This window comes from Malus sylvestris, chromosome 10 (assembly GCF_916048215.2).
Source record: "Malus sylvestris chromosome 10, drMalSylv7.2, whole genome shotgun sequence".
Classification (NCBI taxonomy): Eukaryota; Viridiplantae; Streptophyta; class Magnoliopsida; order Rosales; family Rosaceae; genus Malus; species Malus sylvestris.
In genome coordinates, this window is record NC_062269.1 from 40,501,247 (window position 1) to 40,522,340 (window position 21,094).

At 39.1% G+C, this 21,094-nt stretch overlaps 1 protein-coding gene and 1 long non-coding RNA gene across 13 annotated transcripts in view; both read left to right on the forward strand.

The window, feature by feature from the left end:
• Positions 1-171: 171 nt before the first annotated feature.
• The window catches only part of LOC126587929 (G-type lectin S-receptor-like serine/threonine-protein kinase At1g11410), a 57,611-nt gene continuing 36,688 nt past the window's right edge, over positions 172-21,094 (forward strand). The window contains exons 1-8 of one of the 12 annotated variants that reach the window (XM_050253036.1): positions 184-1,695; positions 1,950-2,072; positions 2,369-2,541; positions 2,676-2,886; positions 2,976-3,213; positions 3,339-3,492; positions 3,589-3,754; positions 11,090-11,713. In XM_050253036.1, the coding sequence (XP_050108993.1) occupies positions 393-1,695; positions 1,950-2,072; positions 2,369-2,541; positions 2,676-2,886; positions 2,976-3,213; positions 3,339-3,492; positions 3,589-3,754; positions 11,090-11,226 (2,505 nt within the window). In that variant the 5' untranslated portion in view covers positions 184-392 and the 3' untranslated portion in view covers positions 11,227-11,713. Of the gene's footprint in view, positions 1,696-1,949; positions 2,073-2,368; positions 2,542-2,675; positions 2,887-2,975; positions 3,214-3,338; positions 3,493-3,588; positions 4,050-7,492; positions 9,019-9,297; positions 9,421-9,706; positions 9,880-10,012; positions 10,224-10,313; positions 10,552-10,673; positions 10,828-10,923; positions 11,714-21,094 lie in introns of those variants that run through there. The other 11 variants (XM_050253039.1, XM_050253029.1, XM_050253035.1 and 8 more) reach the window with 11 other exon arrangements.
• Positions 15,193-20,373, forward strand: LOC126587939 (uncharacterized). The gene is made up of 3 exons (XR_007611279.1): positions 15,193-15,580; positions 15,985-16,043; positions 20,100-20,373. It is a non-coding gene; the product is annotated as an uncharacterized LOC126587939 (long non-coding RNA).

Consider the following 21,094-nt stretch of genomic DNA (forward strand, 5'->3'; position numbering starts at 1 on the left):
TTTAAGAATGAGAGGTTTGTGGTCATCAAACTTCGGCGTGGCATAGGAGAAAATTCTTTAAAAGATGTTGACCTGTGATTCTTTGCATGCCAAATAAAAAAATCCTAAGACTTTTCAAATTGGCCCCTTTCGGAGCCAAGTTAGGTCTGCCAGTGAATTAGAAAATTGTCTTTATCGATCTAGTGGATACAACATTAAAGAAGTGGACCTTTCTAGCTAGGCTCAGTATTCTTACGTCGACTGGAATTCGCCGGTGAATTCAACATCTGGAAGCCTTCACCGTTGAGTATTCTCCAAAGAAAAATAAAATCCAACCTTTCCGGCTTTTTGTTTCTGCTGCCATTAAAAGAAGCAACCTTTTTAGCACCTAACCAACCCCTGAGAAAGTAACCATGAATTCTACTATATTCTTTTTTGTCATAATTAGATTGCTTATCTTCCTTGTGATTCTTCCCTCTTCGATTTCGGTTACCCTAGACGCCATTACACCAAACCAACCCCTAAGAGATGGTGACTTTCTTCTCTCCGACAAAAAAGTCTTTAAACTAGGTTTTTTTAACCCAGACAATTCTCCTAACCGTTACATCGGAGTTTGGTACAACAATATTCCAATCAGAACAATCGTCTGGATTGCAAACAGAGACAACCCCATAATTCCTTTAGCTGGACCTGGGCTCCTAGCTATTCATGGAGATCATGGAGGCCTTGTCATTTATGGGAAGGACCAAAATACCTCTCTTTGGTCTGCTAATGTCAGAGTCTCTTCGCCAAACAATTCCGTAATAGCCAAACTTCGGGATACAGGAAATCTTGAATTGCTTGAGTACAATGGTAGTAGCCAAACGGTGCTGTGGAAAGGCTTTGATTACCCCACAGATACACTGCTTCCATGGATGAAGATTGGGCAGAACCGGCGGTCAGGGCTGATCAGGCGCCTAACATCTCGGAAGTCCCAGGATGATCCCGGATCAGGGAATTTTTGGTATGAGATTGACCCAACAGGGTTTCCGCAGTTGATGGTTTACAAGGATGGAACCAAATGGTTTCGAGGCGGAACTTGGACGGGCCAAAGATTTAGCGGGGTCCCCGAATATGCAACTAATAGTGTCCGCAACTTTGAGAACAATACTGATGAGATATATATGGAGATAATTGTTCCAAATGACTCAGTATTCACAAGGGGGGTGCTAGATGAATCAGGAATTATTAAACGGTTCGTATGGGGAGATCACGACAAGAAATGGATCGAAGGAAGCTCTAACCCTAGTGAGTGGTGTGACTACTATGAACAGTGTGGCCCAAATGGTATCTGTGACCCATACAGTAATTATAACTTCTCTTGCCATTGTCTGCCCGGATTTGAACCCAAGTTCCCCCGGGATTGGGATCTGAGAGTTGGATTGGGTGGATGCCAGAGAAAATCGGGAGCGTCTACATGCCAAAAAGGGGAAGGGTTTGTTCCGGTGGCACGCGTGAAGGTACCCGACTCATCTGGGGCACGTGTGAATATGAATTTGAGTCTGAAAGGGTGTAAGCAAGAGTGCATGATGGATTGTTCTTGTACGGCATACGCGAGTGCAGATGAAAGGGAAGGAGGGAAGGGTTGCGTGACGTGGTACGGGGACTTGATCGACACAAGAACTTTTTCAAATGTTGGGCAGGACTTGTATGTACGAGTTGATGCAGTTACTCTAGGTAGTCACTTTATTTTTCATTCTCACAATATTTTGTATTCTACACCTTTTACTGGAATTTCTCTAATACGAGGCAAATCTTGTTGGATAGTAGTTGCGAGTTGATTGGGCGGCTGTACTTTGCCCTGATCCGCCTGGCTAATTACATCCCACAATTGTCTCGCATATGAGATTGATAGTGATTTGCTACTGTTTATAGTTCACAACTGTTGAATTCTTTGGTTTTTTTTTTATTTTGATTTTATATCCTTGCAGCTCAATTTGCAAATGATTCTGTAATTAGCAAGAAGGCGAGGCTGGCAATTTCACTATTATCCGGTCTTGTGTTCCTTGGCCTAGTTTTCCTTGTGTGGTTGTTGGTAAGGAGGAAGAGCAAAGGTAAATAAAGTTTGCTTCTCTATCTAAATTAGTATCCCTCTTGTGTCGGTCTCTATTACGTTAAGACTACAATAAACGAATATAGTCGCTAATATTAGTTGTAAGAATTGAGATGGGTAAAAGACTTATTAATGGCTACGGGCCGGGTATACTATGATGCCTTTTACTCACTCTATTATGTTCAACTAATGCCAACAGTTATTTGTAAGTTTTCTTGTAGTGTCGTGCAATACGGATTGTCTATGACCAAAAGGCTATAACATTGCATTGCTTGTTAATTACGTATTTCATGACAGCAGGGAGGCAGAGAAAATATATGTTTTTCATGGAAGTTAGAACAGATCTCGATGATCAAAGTAAAATAAACTCAGAATTACAATTCTTTAATCGAACAACCATCGCAGCCGCCACGGACAATTTCTCTGTAGCGAATAAGCTTGGGAAAGGAGGTTTTGGCTCAGTCTATAAGGTACTTAGCCTCCTATAATTTTCCGAATCATGCATAACTTCAGGTTAACCTTGAAGCTTACAACAAACATGACAATTCATGTTTGATGCCTTTAAAACTGAATTGTAACATAAGTGTTTGGATTATAATTTCAGGGTGTACTTCATAATGGAAAGGAAGTAGCGGTGAAACGACTATCGAAGAATTCTGGTCAAGGAATTGAAGAGTTTAAGAATGAAGTTGTGATAATTGCAAAACTCCAACACAGGAACCTTGTCAAGATTATAGGTTGCTGCGTCGAAAATAAAGAGAAGATGCTAATCTATGAATACGTACCAAACAAAAGTTTGGACGCCTTTATTTTTGGTACGTCTTCTTCCTTTTTTTCCTTTAATTTCATTTTGAAACTAAAGTCAACAAGAATCTATTTGGTCTTAACTTCTTACTGTATCCAGATGAAACAAAAAGAAATCTTTTAGATTGGACAAAACGCTTTGAGATTATCTGTGGGATTGCTAGAGGAATTTTATATCTTCATCAAGATTCGAGATTAAGGATTATCCATAGAGATCTAAAGGCCAGTAATATTCTACTGGATGCATCTATGAGCCCCAAAATAGCAGATTTTGGCATGGCAAGAATATTTCTAGGGAACCAATGTGAAGCAAATACACATCGTGTGGTCGGAACATAGTAAGTTAATTAAATTCATCAAAATTCAAGATACATGTTGGCTAGAGCTTACCAAAATAGTAGGTTAATTAATAGTTCCAACTTTCCAAAACAAGTCTCATGATGATCTCCTTATACTGTTGCAGTGGTTATATGTCACCAGAGTATGCAATGGAAGGAATTTTTTCAGTAAAATCTGATGTGTACAGTTTTGGCGTATTACTGCTGGAAATCATAACTGGCAGAAGGAATTCCGGTCATCACCACAAAAAATATCCCCACTCAAATTTGGTTGGATATGTAAGCTAACTATAGCCTATTTGTAAACAATGATTTTCCCACGAGTTTATCCCCTACTTTATTCATGCTTGGTTGATTTTTTCAAAACTCTTTTAGGTTTGGGACTTGTGGAGAGAAGGCAATGCCTTGGAAATCGTTGATCCATCCATGGGCGAATCGTGCCATGTCAACGAAGTTGTGAGATGCATCCAAATTGCCCTCTTGTGTGTGCAAGAGTTTGCTGTTGACCGGCCAACCATGTCGGCGGTTGTTTTCATGCTAGGTAACGAGGCAGCAGTTCCTTCCCCAACACAGCCTGCATTTTTGTTGACGAGGAGTCGTACTGGAGTAGATCCATCAACGAGTACTGAAGGAGCTAGTTCTATAAATGATGTGACATGTACAGAAATGGAAGCTCGCTAAAGAAAGGCCTAGGATTACCCGACATGTTCCACAATATATATGTACTTGTGGCGGCTTGCAAAAGATAATGTATTAACCACATACAATTTGTTACTGTGTGAAGAAAGGGTGAACGATATTTACCATGCCTTGAAAATGAAGATTCTCCAAGTAAAGCGAAGCTTGTTGATGTTAGAACTCATAAAAATTAAATATAATAAAAATAAAAAATACGCCATTTCTTGTGGCGTTTGGTTGCTGCATGCATGCATTCACACAAAAGCTTGGACATTTTTTTTTCAAATTTGGCAGGACCTTTTGGGTACGTTTGTTGCACTGGACTATCTCGGACTAGACTAGGTTCATGGACTAATCTAGACTTGCTCAAACTAGACTTAACTGGATTAATTTAGTATAGCGTTTGGTGTGGTGCTAGACTAAGAACTAAAATAAAGAAAATTAACATGCCTTTTAATTTACAAAGAGCAACATTTTTTTCATGGGAAGCGTTTCTGGACTAGATGAAAGTAGAAGGTCATTGGACCGTGAAAAGCGCAATGAGATTATTGTTGGAATCGCTCTAGGGGTCTTATACCTTCATGAAGACTCAAGACTGAAAGTCATTCACAAGGATCTAAAAGCTAGCAATGCTCTATTGGATTCAACTATGAACCCCAACATCTCAGATTTTGGACTGGTGAAAATGTTTGGGGAAGACTAAATCCAAGCAAACACAAACATAGCGGTCGAAATATAGTTAAGTGTTTCAGTATTTCACAGAGTATATACAGCTAGAAACATACAGCGATTAGCAAACAATTAACATGCTCAATATTTTATATCATGTTGTGTAACTGCAGTAGATACATGTCACCAAAATATGCAACGGAAGGGCGATATTCAACAAAATCAGATGTTTTTAGATTTGGTGTCATATTGCTAGAGATTGTTAGCGACAAAAGGAACAACAATTGTGATATTGAGTGTCCGTCCCTAAATTTGATTGGACAAGTAGGCAATTCATGAAACTTCTAAAATATGTATGGAATGATTTACCAATTTTTATTTCTGAATGTGTGTGCAAAAATGATCCTAATTGCATCAGATTTGGGATATGTGGATGGAGGAACAAGAATTAGGTATAGTTGATTCATCTTTGGATCAGTCACATCCTGCACACGAGGTTTCAAGATGCATCCAGATCGGGCTACTTTTCGTCCAAGAAAGTGCATCGGATAGGCCAACCATGTCGGAAGTTATTTTAATGTTGAGTAATGAAACACCTCTTCCCTCTCCCGAGAAACCGGCATTTATATGACAATCAAGAAACCAAACTCAGCAGTATCGCAGGGAGAAAGTTGTTCAGTAAATGAGTTAACAATAACCATGACTGAAGCGCGCTAATGACTTGGGGTTGTACGTCATATTCAAAGAAAATTTCTTACAACTGTCTTTTGTAATGTCATGTGTTTCAAAACTTAAGCGAAAAAAGCTCTAGGTTATAATTTTGGTAGAATATTGCTTCCCAGTACATTGGTTGATAACCGTAAAAAGTCTGCCCCAGTTACCCTGTTTTCCCCTGTCTTGGTACAGAGGATTCACGAATTGTCTTCACGAGTAGTTACCGGAATTAACCGTACTAAGATAATAGTCAACTAAGTGATGAGCATGATGGGTGGGAATGAAGATAATTAGGGGATTTAGCACTTTGAAGTAACAAATATAAACGTATTTATTAACTACCTATTAAACCTGTTTTAGGTTTGGAACTTGTGGAGAGAAGGCCCTGCCTTGGAAATCGTTGATTCATCTCTGGCTGAATCGGACCATGTCAACCAAGTTCTGAGATGCATCCAAATTGCCCAGCTTCTGTATGCAAGAGTATGCCACGACCGGCCATCAATGTCGGCGGTCGTTTTCATGCTAGGCAATGAAGAAGCAGCTCCTTCACCAAAACAACCAGCATTTTTATCGAAGATGAGTTATAACAGTGGAGATCCATCACCCAGTTTTTTTTTTTTAGATTATTATTAAGGGGAGGGGAGGGTTCGAAAATATCACAACTGTTTGTACCATACTTGATCAATCCCGAAACTACTGAGCATCGATCAACGTTATATTGTCAAGGAGCCAAAAGAGTTTCCCTCGAACCAGGAGACCAATCACAGCGCGACACGCGTCGACATCAGAAGCCAATCATAGCACGACACGTGTCAACATCAGAAGCCAATCATAGCACGACACGTGTCAACATCAGAAGCCAATCACAACACGACACGTGTTAATGTTAGAATGAAGCTAAAAACTCTCTTCTATAAATAGATATCATTCTCTCACAATATTTCCTAATGTCATTTGTACTAAACATTCACTAGTACTCACAAAAGGAGAGCTTGAACCTATGTACTTTTGTAAACCCTTCACAATTAATGAGAACTCCTTTACTCCATGGACGTAGCCAATCTGGGTGAACCATGTACATCTTGTGTTTGCTTCCCTGTCTCTATCCATTTGCATACTTATCCACACTAGTGACCTAAGCAATCTAGCGAAGGTCACAAACTTAACACTTTCTGCTGGACCAAAGTCTCCACCGATTTTGTGCGTCAACAACAACAATTTAGGGGAGGAGTCAGTTTCGAACTTAGGACGCATGGGTGAAAACCGGACACCCTAACCACTAGGATATTGGATCACATGCAAAGACCCCATCACTTAGTACTGAAAATTGTTTAAATGATGTGACATGTATTAGCATAGAACCTCGCTAAAGTTGAACTTCATACGATATTTTGAGTGCATTGATGTATAGGGTGTGAGAATTATTGGTTAAGATTGCAAATTTACTATGTAATTGAAGAGAAACTAGTCTGGTTAGCTAATTCTATCGATTGTGTGAACGTACTATGGTGGAAACTTGATCGCTAACAGACACATTGGCATCAGTTAGTGTTGAAGAATGAGAGGTTTGTGGTAATCAAACTTCAGCATAGCATAGGAAGCAGGGAAGACTTTTTATCTAGGTTTTGACTCCTGGGATTCATACACGAGAAAAGATGTTGACCTGTGATTCTTTGCTTGCCAAATAAAAAATCCTAGGACTTATCAAATTGGTTTACTATTTCATTTGAAAATGCATACCACAGACATGTTAATGTATGCAAGGAGCTGCATCCAAGGTATTTATGGACATTCATTGGGTTTTGGTAGGCCTGAAGTCGGTTGGAGGGCAAGTATGAAACCAACTCTAATCTTCAAAAGGACAACACTCAAGGTATCCATGGACATTCACCAAAGTTCGGAAAGTCAGCACCTAAAGTATCTATGAACGTTCATCGAAGTTCGGAGGGTCGGCTGACCCCCTTGCTCCTTAATGGATCCGCCAGTGCTGATAGCTTACCACCTACGAGTATATTATCTGTTGGACTCTATCACAATAATAAAAAATAAAACCGTTTATTTATATTGTATTCTATTTTATCAATTTTTCGACATCAGATTTTTTTTTGTTCTCTAAATTTGTACTTGGCCCTTTTCGGTGTGCCAATTTAGTTGTCTTTATCAATCGACGGGATACAACTGGGGTGTGGTCAGCATTACTGAAGTGGAGTTTTCTAGCTAGGATCAGTTTGAGGGAATTCGTGTCTTGTTGACATGTGCGACTGGAAGTCGTGGGTAAGTTCACGTTGCATCAACGACTGGAAGTCGCCCATGCGCCGTTAGTGTTAATCTCCAACGAAATAAAAAATTCAACCTTTCCGGCTTTTTGTTTCTGCTTGCCATTAGAAGAAGCAACCGTTTTAGCACTTAAAACTCCTCAATGAGAAAGCTAGCCATCAACCATGAATTCCACTAAATTCTTTTTTGTCACAATTATATTGCTTATCTTCCTTGTGATTCTTCCCTCTTCCCTTTCGGTTGCCATAGACGCCATTATACCAAACCAACCCCTAAGAGATGGCGACGTTCTTCTCTCCACCACTAAAATCTTTGCACTAGGGTTTTTCAGCCCAGGTGATTCTCATAATCGTTACGTCGGAGTTTGGTACAACAAAATTCCAATCCAAACCATCGTCTGGACTGCAAACAGAGACAACCCCATAATTCCTATTTCTGGAGCTGGGCTCCTAGCTATTCATGGAGACCATGGAGGCCTTGTCATTTATGGGAAGGACCAAAATACCCCTCTTTGGTCTGCTAATGTCACAGTCTCTTCGCCAAACAATTACGCAATAGCCAAACTTTTGGATACAGGAAATCTTGTATTGCTTGAGAATAACGGTAGTAGCCAAACGGTGCTGTGGCAAGGCTTTGATTACCCCTCAGATACAGTGCTTCCGTTGATGAAGATTGGGCTGAACCGGCGGTCAGGGCTGAACTGGATCCTAAAATCTTGGAAGTCCCACGATGATCCCAGTTCGGGGACTTTTTCATATGAGATTGACCCAACCGGGTTTTTGCAGGTGATTATGTACAACGGTCGAACCAAATGGTTTCGGGCCGGACCTTGGACCGGAAAGGGATTGAGCGGGCTCCCCGAGATAACATCTAATAGTCACCGCAGCTTTGTGAACAATAAAGATGAGACATATCTGGTGTATACTGTTCCAAATGGCTCAGTTTTCACAAGGGGAGTGGTAGATGAATCAGGAACTTTTCAACGGTTCGTATGGCGAGGTCAAGAAAACAAATGGATCGAAGTAAGCTCTAACCCTAGTGAGTGGTGTGACTACTATGGACAGTGTGGTCCAAATAGTAACTGTGACCCATACAGTAATTATAACTTCTCTTGCCTTTGTCTACCCGGATTTGAACCCAAGTTCCCCCGGGATTGGTCTCTGAGAGTTGGATGGGGTGGATGCCTGAGAAAATCGGGAGCGTCTACATGCCAAAAAGGGGAGGGGTTTGTTAAGGTGGCACACGTGAAGGTACCCGACACATCTTGGGCACGTGTGAATATGAGTTTAAGTCTGAAAGGGTGTGAGCAAGAGTGCAGAAAGAATTGCTCTTGCACGGCATACACGAGTGCAGATGAAAGGGATGGAGGGAAGGGTTGCGTTACGTGGTACGGGGACTTGATAGACGCAAGAACTTTTTCAAATGTTGGGCAGGACTTGTATGTACGGGTCGATGCAGCTACTCTAGGTAGTCACTTTATTTTTCATACTCACAATATTTTGTATTCTACACTTTCTACCGGAAATTCTTCTAATACGAGACAAATCTTATTGGATAGTACGTAGTTGCATGTTGATTGACCGGCTGCATTTTGCCCTGATCCACCTAGCTACTTACATCCCACAATTATCTCGCAGATGAGGAAACCACATAATTTTCCTTTATTTTTTATAGTGATTTGCTACCGTTTACAGTTCACAACTGTTGAATTCTTTGGATTTTTATTTTTATTTTAAATGCTTGTAGCTCAATTTGCAAATGGTTCTGTAATTGGCAAGAAGGCAAGGCTGGCAATTTCACTAGTATCCGCTCTTGTGTTCCTTGTCCTAGTATTCCTTTCGTGTTGGTTGGTAAGGAGGAAGAGAAAAGGTAAATAAATTTTCTTTCTCTATCTTAATTAGATCCCTCTTGTGTCGGTCTTCTGTTACATCAACACTACATTAATAAATTACTGTCACTAATGTTAGTTGAACAAAATGAGATGGGTAATTATTAGGGGTTACTGGGTGGGTATACTATGAGGCCGTTTACTCACTCTATTATGTAAAACTAATGCCAACGGTTGTTGTAAGTTTTCTTGTAGTGTCGCGCAATACTGATTGTTAATGACCAAAAGGCTATAACGTTGCATTGCTTGTTATGTATTTCATGACAGCAGGGAGGCAGAGAAAAAATACGTTCTTCATGGAAGATAGAACAGATCTTGATGATCAAAGTAATATAAACTCAGAATTACCATTCTTTGATCTAACAACCATCGCAGCGGCCACGGGAAATTTCTCTGTAGCAAACAAGCTTGGGAAAGGAGGTTTTGGCTCGGTCTATAAGGTAGTTAGCCTACTATACTTTTCCGAATCATGCATAACTTCAGGTTAACCTAGAAGCTTACAACAAACATGACAATTCATGTTTGAAGCCTTTAAAATGAACTGTAGCATAAGTGCTTGGATTGTAATTTCAGGGTGTACTTCATAATGGAAAGGAAGTAGCAGTGAAACGACTATCGAAGCATTCTGGTCAAGGAATTGAAGAGTTTAAGAATGAAGTTGTTATAATTGCCAAACTCCAACATAGGAACCTTGTCAAGATTATAGGTTGTTGCGTTGAAGCTGAAGAGAAGATGCTAATATATGAATACGTACCAAACAAAAGTTTGGACTCTTTTATTTTTGGTACATCTTCTTACTTTTTTTTCTTTTAATTTCGTTTTGAAACTAAAGTTAACAAGAATTTATTTGGTCTCAATTTCTTACTGTATCCAGATGAAACAAAAAGAAATCTTTTAGATTGGACAAAACGCTTTGAGATTATCTGTGGGATTGCTAGAGGGATTTTATATCTTCATCAAGATTCGAGATTAAGGATTGTCCATAGAGATCTAAAGGCCAGTAATGTTCTACTAGATGCATCTATGAATGCCAAAATAGCAGATTTTGGTATGGCAAGAATATTTCTGGGGGACCAATGTGAAGCAAATACACATCGTGTGGTCGGAACATAGTAAGTTAATTAAATTTCATCAAAATTGAAGATACAAGTTGGCTAGAGCTTAACAAAATAGTAGGTTAATAGTTCCAACTTTTGAGTACAAGTCTCACCATGATCTCTTTATACTGTTGCAGTGGTTATATGTCGCCGGAGTATGCAATGGAAGGAATTTTTTCAGTAAAATCTGATGTGTATAGTTTTGGTGTTTTACTGCTAGAAATCATAACTGGCAGAAGAAATTCCGGATACTATCACAAAAAATATCCCCTCTCAAATTTGGTTGGATATGTAAGTTAACTATAGCCTATTTGCAAACAATGATTTTCCCACAAGTTTATCCCCTACTTTATTCATGCTTGGTTGATTTTTTTCAAACTGTTTTAGGTTTGGAACTTGTGGAGAGAAGGCAATGCCTTGGAAACCGTTGATCCATCCATGGGTGAATCGTACCATGTCAACGAAGTTGTGAGATGCATCCAAATTGCCCTCTTGTGTGTGCAAGAGTTTTCTGCTGACCGGCCAACCATGTCGGCGGTTGTTTTCATGCTAGGTAACGATGTAGCAGTTCCTTCCCCAAAACAGCCTGCATTTTTGTTGAGGAATTGTACTAGTGGAGATCCATCAACGAGTACTGAAGGAGCTGGTTCTACAAATGATGTGACATGTACGGAGGTAGAAGCTCGCTAAAGAAAGGCCTAGGACATCCAACATGTTCCACAATATAGATATATATATATATATATACACATATACATATATATATATACATATCTATATACATATATATATATATGTATATGTATATGCATATGTACTAGTAGCAGCTTGCAAAGAATAATTTACTACCGCATACGATTGGCTACTGTGTGAAGAAAGGGTGAACGAAATTTACCTTATGCCTTGAAAATGAAGATTCTCCAAGCAAAAGGAAGCTTCTTGATGTTAGAACTCATAAAAACTATAATTAAAAAAATAAAGCCATTTCCTGTGGCGTTTTGAGTGAAAGAGAAACCAAAATCACAATTTTTTGCAGTTCGATTTAGTGCGGTTTTGAAGCTAAAACCAAAATGAAACCAAACCTTTTGATTCAGTTATGTACGGTTTCAAACGATTTTGGTTCGGTTTTCAAACCATTTACATATAAAATGAAAAACATTCTCGTCGTTCTCCTCTTTGTCTCCCCTTTCTCACAAAAAATATTAAACAAAGCATACACACCCTAAGAGAGAGGTGTTACTGCTAAATTGCCCAGCTTCTGTGTGCAAGAGTATGCCACGACCGGCAAACAATGTCGGCAGTCGTTTTCATGCTAGGTAATGAAGAAGCAGCTCCTTCACCAAAACAACCAGCATTTTTATTGAAGAGGAGTTATAACAGTGGAGATCCATCACCCAGTTTTTTTTTTTTTTTTTTAATTATTATTAAGGGGAGGGGAGGGTTCGAAACTATTACAAAAATTTAGAGGAGGAGACAGTTTCGAACCTAGAACGTATGGGTGAAAACCGAATACCCTAACCACTTGGATATTGAATCACATATGCATCACCCAGTACTAAAAATTATTTAAATGATGTTACATGTTGTACCATAGAACCTCGCTAAAGTTGAACTCGTTAAGATATTTCGAGTGCATTGACGTGTAGGATGTCAGAATTATTTGTTAAGATTGCGAATTTGCTAGGTAATTGAAGAGAAACTAGTCTAGTTAGCTAATTCTGTCAATTGTGTGACGTACTATGGTGGAAACTTGATCGCTAACAGACACATTCACGTCAATTAGTGTTGAAGAATGAGAGGTTTGTGGTAATCAAACTTCAGCATAGCATAGGGAGCAGGTAAGACTTTTTATCTCGGTTTTGGCTTCTGGGATTCATACAGGAGAAAAGATGTTGACCTGTGATTCTTTGCTTGCCAAATAAACAATCCTAGGACTTTTCAAATTGATTTACTATTTCATTTTATCATGGATCGCTTTTATCATAGTGTCCACTACTAATCAGACTTTGTATCTTACCACCTACGAGTACATTATCTGTTGGACTCTATGGTCTAAAATATCCATAATATCCCGATATTTCCATCGAAATTTCCGTGTTTTTGGACTACCGATATTTTTTTGGACTTCCGATATTTCTGATATCATCGATATTTTAGACCTTGCGAAGTCACTCATGTATCTTACCATGCAATGTATAAAGTGTAAAATATTGTATTAATTCATTATATATAAATGATTATGGTGTGTTTAAACTTCTTTCATTAATTACTACATATTTGCTACACTCACAATGTTTGCTAGCTCGCTATATAATCAACTTAAATCAGTTATATCTATCATGCAATGCATTTCCTTCCAATTTTTTGTGATAAACTAATAGATAATTGACTAAATAAACATCCTGCAAAGTTTCAATAAAAATTTCCAAGTTTTTCTTACAATTTCCGTGGTTTTTATTCAATTTTTATCGATATCGATAATATCCCGATATTTCTATCGAAATTTCCGTATTTTTGGACTACCGATATTTCCGATATCATCGATATTTTATACCATGGACTCTATCATAATAATAAAAAGTAAAAGCATTCATTATATATTATACATATACTAAAACCCAAACTCTCGGTTACTGTTCATTAACAGTAAATTGGAGAACCGTTTTGGTTCTGCGTTTCTACATTGATAAGACCGTTTTGCTCTTTTGGTTCTACATGTCTTTCATTGCTGGGTGCTTTGGCTTTGGTTGTTCTAGATATTTCTTTCTATTTTCTCTTCTCACTTCCCCTCGAATGCATAGCCCTGCATTTTCCCTAATCCCTACCGCGATCTCGCCTTCAATTCCTGTGAAATTCCGTTCCTAGATTACACCATTATAATTTATGTATTCATATTCGCGGGATTTTATATTATTTTTGCACGAAATTAATTTAATTTAGTTAATTTAGAATTTTAATTACTTAGTTATAAAGTTTGAAGTTTTGAAAATAATCATTTAAAATTCGTAGACATTTCAAGGTCACAATTAATGTTTTCAAATAGAGTTCGATCCTACGAACGTGTAGGCCTGTTTGTGAATCGAAGCTATAATGAAGAAGTTATGAGCAACGGAAATTGGAGATAAATATTAATTTAGGAATTTCTCTAAATAAAAAAAATATTATTTTTGTTTGGAAGAATGACCAATCAGATTGTGGGGAAAGCCCCTTTTAATGGAAAGGTGGACCAATAAGAAAGAGGGGAGGGAGTGAACCAATGGGAGAGAAGAGAAACGAGAGAAATGAGAGAAAGGAAATGAGAGAACCAGCGGGTCGGGTCAGAGACTAACCCGTGTGACTCGACTGCTGACCAGACGGCAACAAGCTCGAATTTAGGCGATTTTTTGGCAAGATGAAGTCCGCCACCACTTGCAAACGTCTTCTCGTCATCCCTCCTGCGATTTTCACCCCCAAACCCAACAAGTATTGGACCCATTTCATGGTGCATAATGCACATGGGTCCGAGAACCCACCTCCAGGGATCTACCAATTCTGAAGCGTTTTCCTTCGACCATCACCATCTTTAGCATCCTCTTGAGCCCAGGAACAAACCCCAAACAAGTTTGGGGATGACAGAGCAGCGAAGAAGACGAATCAACAATCACATAATTCTAGGGTTTCTGGTGATCCACGTCGGATTAGGTATTTCCCGGCCGATTTGGACTTCGACCTAGGAATAAAAGTTCTTTCCCTTGTTGTGTTCTACAATCCTATTAAATTTGGTAATTTTTAGATTTGGTCGGAAAACTTAGTTTCCGTTCGCCGTGCGTGGCGACGATGCATGGCCCGAGAAACTACTTGATCCTTTTAGGTTGAATTTGATACCCCGATTCCATATTTGACAACCGATTAGTGAAATTCTATCATTTGAACCTAGTTTCATTAAGGAATACCACCTGACCATTGTAGCGAATGACGATCTGACCGTTGGATTATCATCAAACTTTAGTATGTTATTATACGTAATATTTAAGAACTTTAGGAACTTACGAATCGAAAATCCGGTGGATGGATCTTCCTGATTGGATTACTACGGTTGACTTTGGTTAAGATGTTCTGAAGCGTTCTTCAGTACTAAAAGTAGCATTATTAGAGACTTTGTGAAATCTCATCCCTGAAATTTCACCATTTATTACGTATTTCATAATTTAAATTCGTATTTCGCGATTACGTTATCTTTATTAATTAATTTTAACTCTACTAATTATAAGTTTAGTAATTGATTAGTTATCGAGTTGGAAGTTTCATAAACAATCTTTATCTTTCGTTGACATTTCGAAGTTACAACTAGTGTTTTTAAATAAATCTTGAACCCACGAATGCATAGGCGAAAGCCGTTTGCGAGTCTGAATTATAACGGTATAGTTATGGACGTTTGAAGTGGTGAAACTTTAGATTGTGGGAATCATTTTAATTTCCACTTATGGGTAAAAGACCCAAACCCTTTTTGGACTAATGGACCCGCTATTATAAGTGGAATTGGGCAATTTAGGTGGTGGAAAAAGGTTAGGCAGCAGCCACTATTAAGGGGACCTAGCAGATTTTTTTTAAGAGGATGTGAAAGGATCAATAGGAAGGAGGTTGACATTTTCTTTTTCCATTGGGTGAACCCGTGTACCACCACCAACCTTTTTTTTTTTCAAACCGGCCAATGTTAGGCCAATTCCTACCATTTCTTTTCTGAATTTTCCTACCTCCTTCACCTGCAACTTGCTCCACTACCTTCCTCCTTCCCTCTCTACCAAAAATCAAGGGTTTTAAGGTCTATTTCATGTAGAACTCCATAGGAAAACCCGAGGGTTTTCGACGACGAATTGTCATTCCGGAGAGTATCACCATTCACCATCACCCGTAATCAACTTCCCTTAGACCCAAGAACAAGACCCAACTTGTGGTTAGGGCGTTGGAACACCAAGGAAGCCGAATTGAAGAACACCCACCTTAGGGTTTCGTTGGGTGCGGGCCAATTTGAGGGCCTTCCTAGCCAAATTAGACTCGACCACAGGTAAAAAGTTTACTCTACTTGTTGAAATCTTCATTCTTGTAAAATTTGAGAATTTTTGGAAAAAGTCAAATTTTCCAATATGTGATATTCAATTTATGAAAATGTTGTTGATTGTATATATTATCGATAAGGTCTACCACTTGATTATTCTAACAATTGACAATCTTATCATTGAATTGAGACAAGATTTTAATATGCTATTGTAGATATTGTTTAAGGACCTTAGGGACTTATAAGTGAAAATCTAGTGATTGGATTTTACGAAACAAATGACGTAAGATCATGGACCCTACATTAGAACTACGGTTCGATTCCTCATTAAATGTTGTTGTGGGAGACATATGAGAATTTTTGAGTATGTGAATTATCGACGGAAATCTAAATATGGACTTGTGCTTTGTTAGGCGGTGATAGAATGTGATGCCTTAACTATCGTGCTAGGGTACATTAGCACAGATTTCAGGTGAGTGACTTTAATATATGTGATATTGGTAATTACCAGATTGTCATAATTATGATCATGTGTGGATATGAATTGGTTTTATGAATATGTTCTATTGAATTGTGTTGATGCACAAAACCAGATAGTCTTGGTACAACGTAAATCCGACCGTGAATCTGCACAAACGCTCAAGAACACGAAGAACACAAAGAACACAAAGATTTTATCGTGGTTCACCCCAATGTTTGGGCTACGTCCACACTGTAGTTGATTCTGTTTCTCTGTAAGTGTATGGATACAAGTGTTTGGGGGAAGTCCCCCAGAGAAAGAAGAGAAGGGAGAGGAGAGCCTCGGTGGTGTGAGGTCTCTCCTGAATGTAATGAAAGCTTTTCTTAGCCTTCTTAGGCTTGGCTCTTTTCCTCCTTTAGAATGAGGGGAGGAGTCCCATTTTATAGAATAAGGGGCTCCTCCTCTTTTACAAAGTATGGGCTTTAGTGTGAGGCCCAAATACAAGGCCCAAGGCCCAAATATACGAGGCCCAATATATGGTACCAACAGGAGTCCCCCAAGTCTTCAGTCAAAGGAGTCTTTTGGCTGGAGACTTCAAATCCAATCCATGTACGGGCCGAAGTGGCTAGATGTCTTGAACCAATACTCAACCCAAGGTAATGCTCAACATAAAACAATACTCGGCTAGAGGTATCACACGTTACGAGACTGCTCGGCTGGAGGCGATACTAGTTGCGAGGCTGCTCAGCTAGAGGCTATGCTCGTGGCGAGGCGTTTGCTCGGCTGGAGGCGATGCTCGTTGCGAGGCGGCTCGGCTAGAGGCTATGCTCGTTGCGAGGCGGCTCGGCTCGTGGTATTCCTCATTGCAAGTATCTACTTTATGTCGACATGCACTCAGTATGAGTTGATTCTCGACAGGACTCGGGTTTGCTTGTCGGGTTCGCATATTGGGTCTATGTGTTGGATCCGCGGATCGGGTCCGCAAGTCGGATCTTTGAGTCGGGGCCATACGTAGGGTCATCGAGTTTGGGCTATATGTAGGGTCATCGAGTTGGGTCCGGGCACATAGGTGTCTCAATAAGCGAATGTCCGAGCAAGTGGGTGTCCGGTCAGACAAGAGATCACCATGAGCACGTGGCTCATCAGTCTATAAGTTGGTAGACTTCGTTAATCAGCAACAACGTTAATCAGTGGACCTAGTTGCTCAATAATTCCTGACAATAAATGACAGTATAAGTACGACCGTATAATGAATAAATCAAATTGACAAAGTTTGTCAAGGCAAAATATTATACTATGTTCTTCTATAAATAAATAATTTATTCAGTCGCGTGGTAAATGATTTGTATTATATATCAACAATATATTAGGTATTGCCTAAATGTGTGTATATATATATAATCATGAATAAATTATTTATTTAGTTGTTTGATAAATCACATGTTGTATAAATGTAGTATAAATCATGTGATATAATATTATTTAATTATAAATCATCATGACATAAAAAATAATAAAATATATGTTTTCTTTCATGGCCGACAATATCAAAGTGAAAAGTAGAGACTTCATAATAAAAGTGATCTTATCTTGAGTTTTACCGTTGCTTTTTTCTGTTAGACAGATGGATAATGGGTATATATTATATACTGTAATATTAAATAATAATATTTGTAATAGCTTTTCAGAAAATGCGATGCATGATGAAAGTTTGGCCATTGTGTAATCAAATGCTGAGAAAAAGTGGATTTCGAAAGATGTGTTGCTGAGTCACTACTAACTAATGCTTTTGGTGCCATAATATATGGTTTGTTGCTTTCTTCAACATATAATGTAACGTTCCCTTTTGTTTTTTGTGTTAAAATAATAAAATGATTATAATAAAATTTATCTTTTTAGACGGAGTGGGCAACACTTATAGAACAATTGAGGCAGACAAAACAAAGTAAAGGTGGCACCATTTATAGAATAATTAAGAAATAACATAAAGAAATATAAAGTTTCTGACAACCACTTATCTTTTTCGTGGGTGTGGTTTGTGGCATGAAATGCTCTTCCATGATGATACATCTCATTCAAACCGATAGTCCAGTGATCCCATTCTATGCCACTCAGCTACTAGAATTGCACTTTTAGCTGCATGAAACAGGTTCCTTTCCATCAAGAAATCAGGCCGTCTAAGTAGGCTCTTCCATGGCATGAGCAAGAGATGGTTGCCACATGTTCAACTTGTTTACTGTCGACGGGAACCGGCGGGTACAGCCTCATGCTCTCGCACAGCGCCACGTGGGTGTACACCATCTTCCCGCCGCTAACTCAGACGACGCCGTGTCGTTGATCTCCTTCAAGATCTCTTGTTCTACATGTGGGTTCTGCGAAAGCAGCCAGAAGAACCAGGTGAGAGCAGCCGAAGTGGTGTCCCGGCCCACAAGGGTGAAGCTGATGATGATGTCTGTGACAAACTTTTCGTCGGAGTGATGCACTGGATATATGGTGATGCCCCAGTGATTCTTAGCATGGTGGAGATCGGTGTGGCATATCCCACAGTACAAGATCTTTATGGTCGCATCGTTGATCCCATTTTCTCTTCGTTTGAAGACGAAAGGAGTGGGATGGTAGAAGCAGTAGCTAGTCGATTGGGTTTTGCAGATTCACGGTGGGGGTGAAAAAAAATGAAAGAGAACCGACACAACTTTTCGTATCGTTTCCCACAGACGGCGCCAAATGTTGATGCACAAAACCAGATAGTCTTGGTACAACGTAAATCCGACCGTGAATCTGCACAAACGCTCAAGAACACGAAGAACACAAAGAACACAAAGATTTTATCGTGGTTCACCCCAATGTTTGGGCTACGTCCACACTGTAGTTGATTCTGTTTCTCTGTAAGTGTATGGATACAAGTGTTTGGGGGAAGTCCCCCAGAGAAAGAAGAGAAGGGAGAGGAGAGCCTCGGTGGTGTGAGGTCTCTCCTGAATGTAATGAAAGCTTTTCTTAGCCTTCTTAGGCTTGGCTCTTTTCCTCCTTTAGAATGAAGGGAGGAGTCCCATTTTATAGAATAAGGGGCTCCTCCTCTTTTACAATGTATGGGCTTTAGTGTGAGGCCCAAATACAAGGCCCAAGGCCCAAATATACGAGGCCCAATATATGGTACCAACAAATTGTTATTCCAATACTTCGACATCAATTTATGTTTATGAACTGGGGTGTGGCATGTATATTGGAAATGTGGTTTGATTTGTATGATTGGCATGTTGAGATTAATGTGAGGACTGGTAATGACCGTTAACCATTATGATGGGGATTTGTTGATTCGTTATGGTTTCACCTTCCGCTTCAGTGATTGGTTCTAAATTTAGTAATTGTGCCTAATCTTCCTTTGTTGAGTTTTTATAAATTAAGTAGCATGTGCATGTCTCATTTCTTTGAGCCGTCGTACATTCTGATTGTTGGCCTTCTGCGATTCCGTTGAGTGATGGTCCGGAATCGTATCCACTCGGATTCCGTTGAGAGATGGTCCGGAATCCCTTCCATTCCGCGGTTCCGTTGAGTGATGTTTCGGAATCGTATCTAAATTGGGTTTCATTTAGTTATTGTTACGTATTGTATTTAGCGATTCCATTGAGTGAGGGTCCGGAATCGTATCCACTTGGATTCCGTTGAGAGATGGTTTGGAATCCCTCCTATTTCGCGATTCCGTTGAGTAAAGGTCTGAGATCTTACTCACCTTGGGATTTATTGAATTTGAATTGAGATGGCTTCAAAGGGGTAGGCTTCAGCCAAACTGTGTCGCTCTAACTCTACTTTTCATTGTGTTGTATAATAAGAAGATGGTTGTGAGATGTTGTGATTGGTTTCAAATGAACCGTTGGATGTTTGGGTGACTCCTTCGGGGTTTGCAAAAGTTGGTATTGATTTCTTATGAATGATTTATATTCAAGATATGTAAATTGTGTTTGATGGTTGGCATTAGCATTATTATCACATACTTGATATTATTGTCACTCTCATAAGCTTCACAACTTATCCAGGTTGTTGTTTGCCTGGTGCACCATTCTGATGATGTAGGCACTGATCGTACAGGTGACAGGTTTGAGTAGACTTCGAGAAGTTTGTAGGTGGGGGTAGCAATGCAATTATCAGAAACTTAGAGCGTTAGGTTACCCTTGTTTCACTCTTGTACTTTATCTTTTGGGACTTTCTTTTGAGCACCTCATACTTGTTCTTGTTAAAGCAAAGATTATGCTTCTTTTTGGGATGTACATATTTGTAAATATTTTGTGGAGAACTTAGCCACCTTCACATTATTTTGGGTTATCAGTTAAAGTATTTCATTCCGGAACTTATACCGTATTCAACGAACATTATTTTCCTTGTCACGTGTCGATTTTCGAAGTATGTTGGGATCGGGATGTGACAGACTTAGTGGAGCCTAGCGGGCATATCTTAGTTAGCAAGTTATCCTAGGTGACGTGTACCTCGATTTACGTGCAAGTAGCACCTTATTGTATTATACATGTTTACTATACTTCTAGATGATATGAATGAAATGTATGATTGCTAGTATAGAAATGTGAGCCTAGAATCTCATTAGAAGTATTATATAGAACTTATATGTTGGTATGACAAGATAGTTAATGGTCGTGATAAGTTAATAGTGTTGGTGCTTACGTAGTAAATCATAGGAGTTGAGGTAGGTGTTGAAGTTTTTTATGAAGGTAACTCTTGTGACATATAATCTAGTACTAGAAACTAATTAATTTGCTTGCTCGTAGGTATAAATTAATCTAGTTTCATGAAGTTTATTGGGGTTAAAGTTCCATGCCATCAGTTACAAAATCCTACTATGAGCCCCATAATAGGTTGTGGTTTTAAGGCATGGAAATCGGTTGCATCATGACGTATTTTGTGTCTCTTCATAAGACTTGTTGATGCAAAGTATTGGACCCATGAAGGTTAATCAAGGATTGCTAAGGTACACATTATTTAAGTCTTATGCTTGTAAATCTTTTCAATTTGAACTATGATGTCGTTTTAGATGATGAAATTTGACTACTAGATTT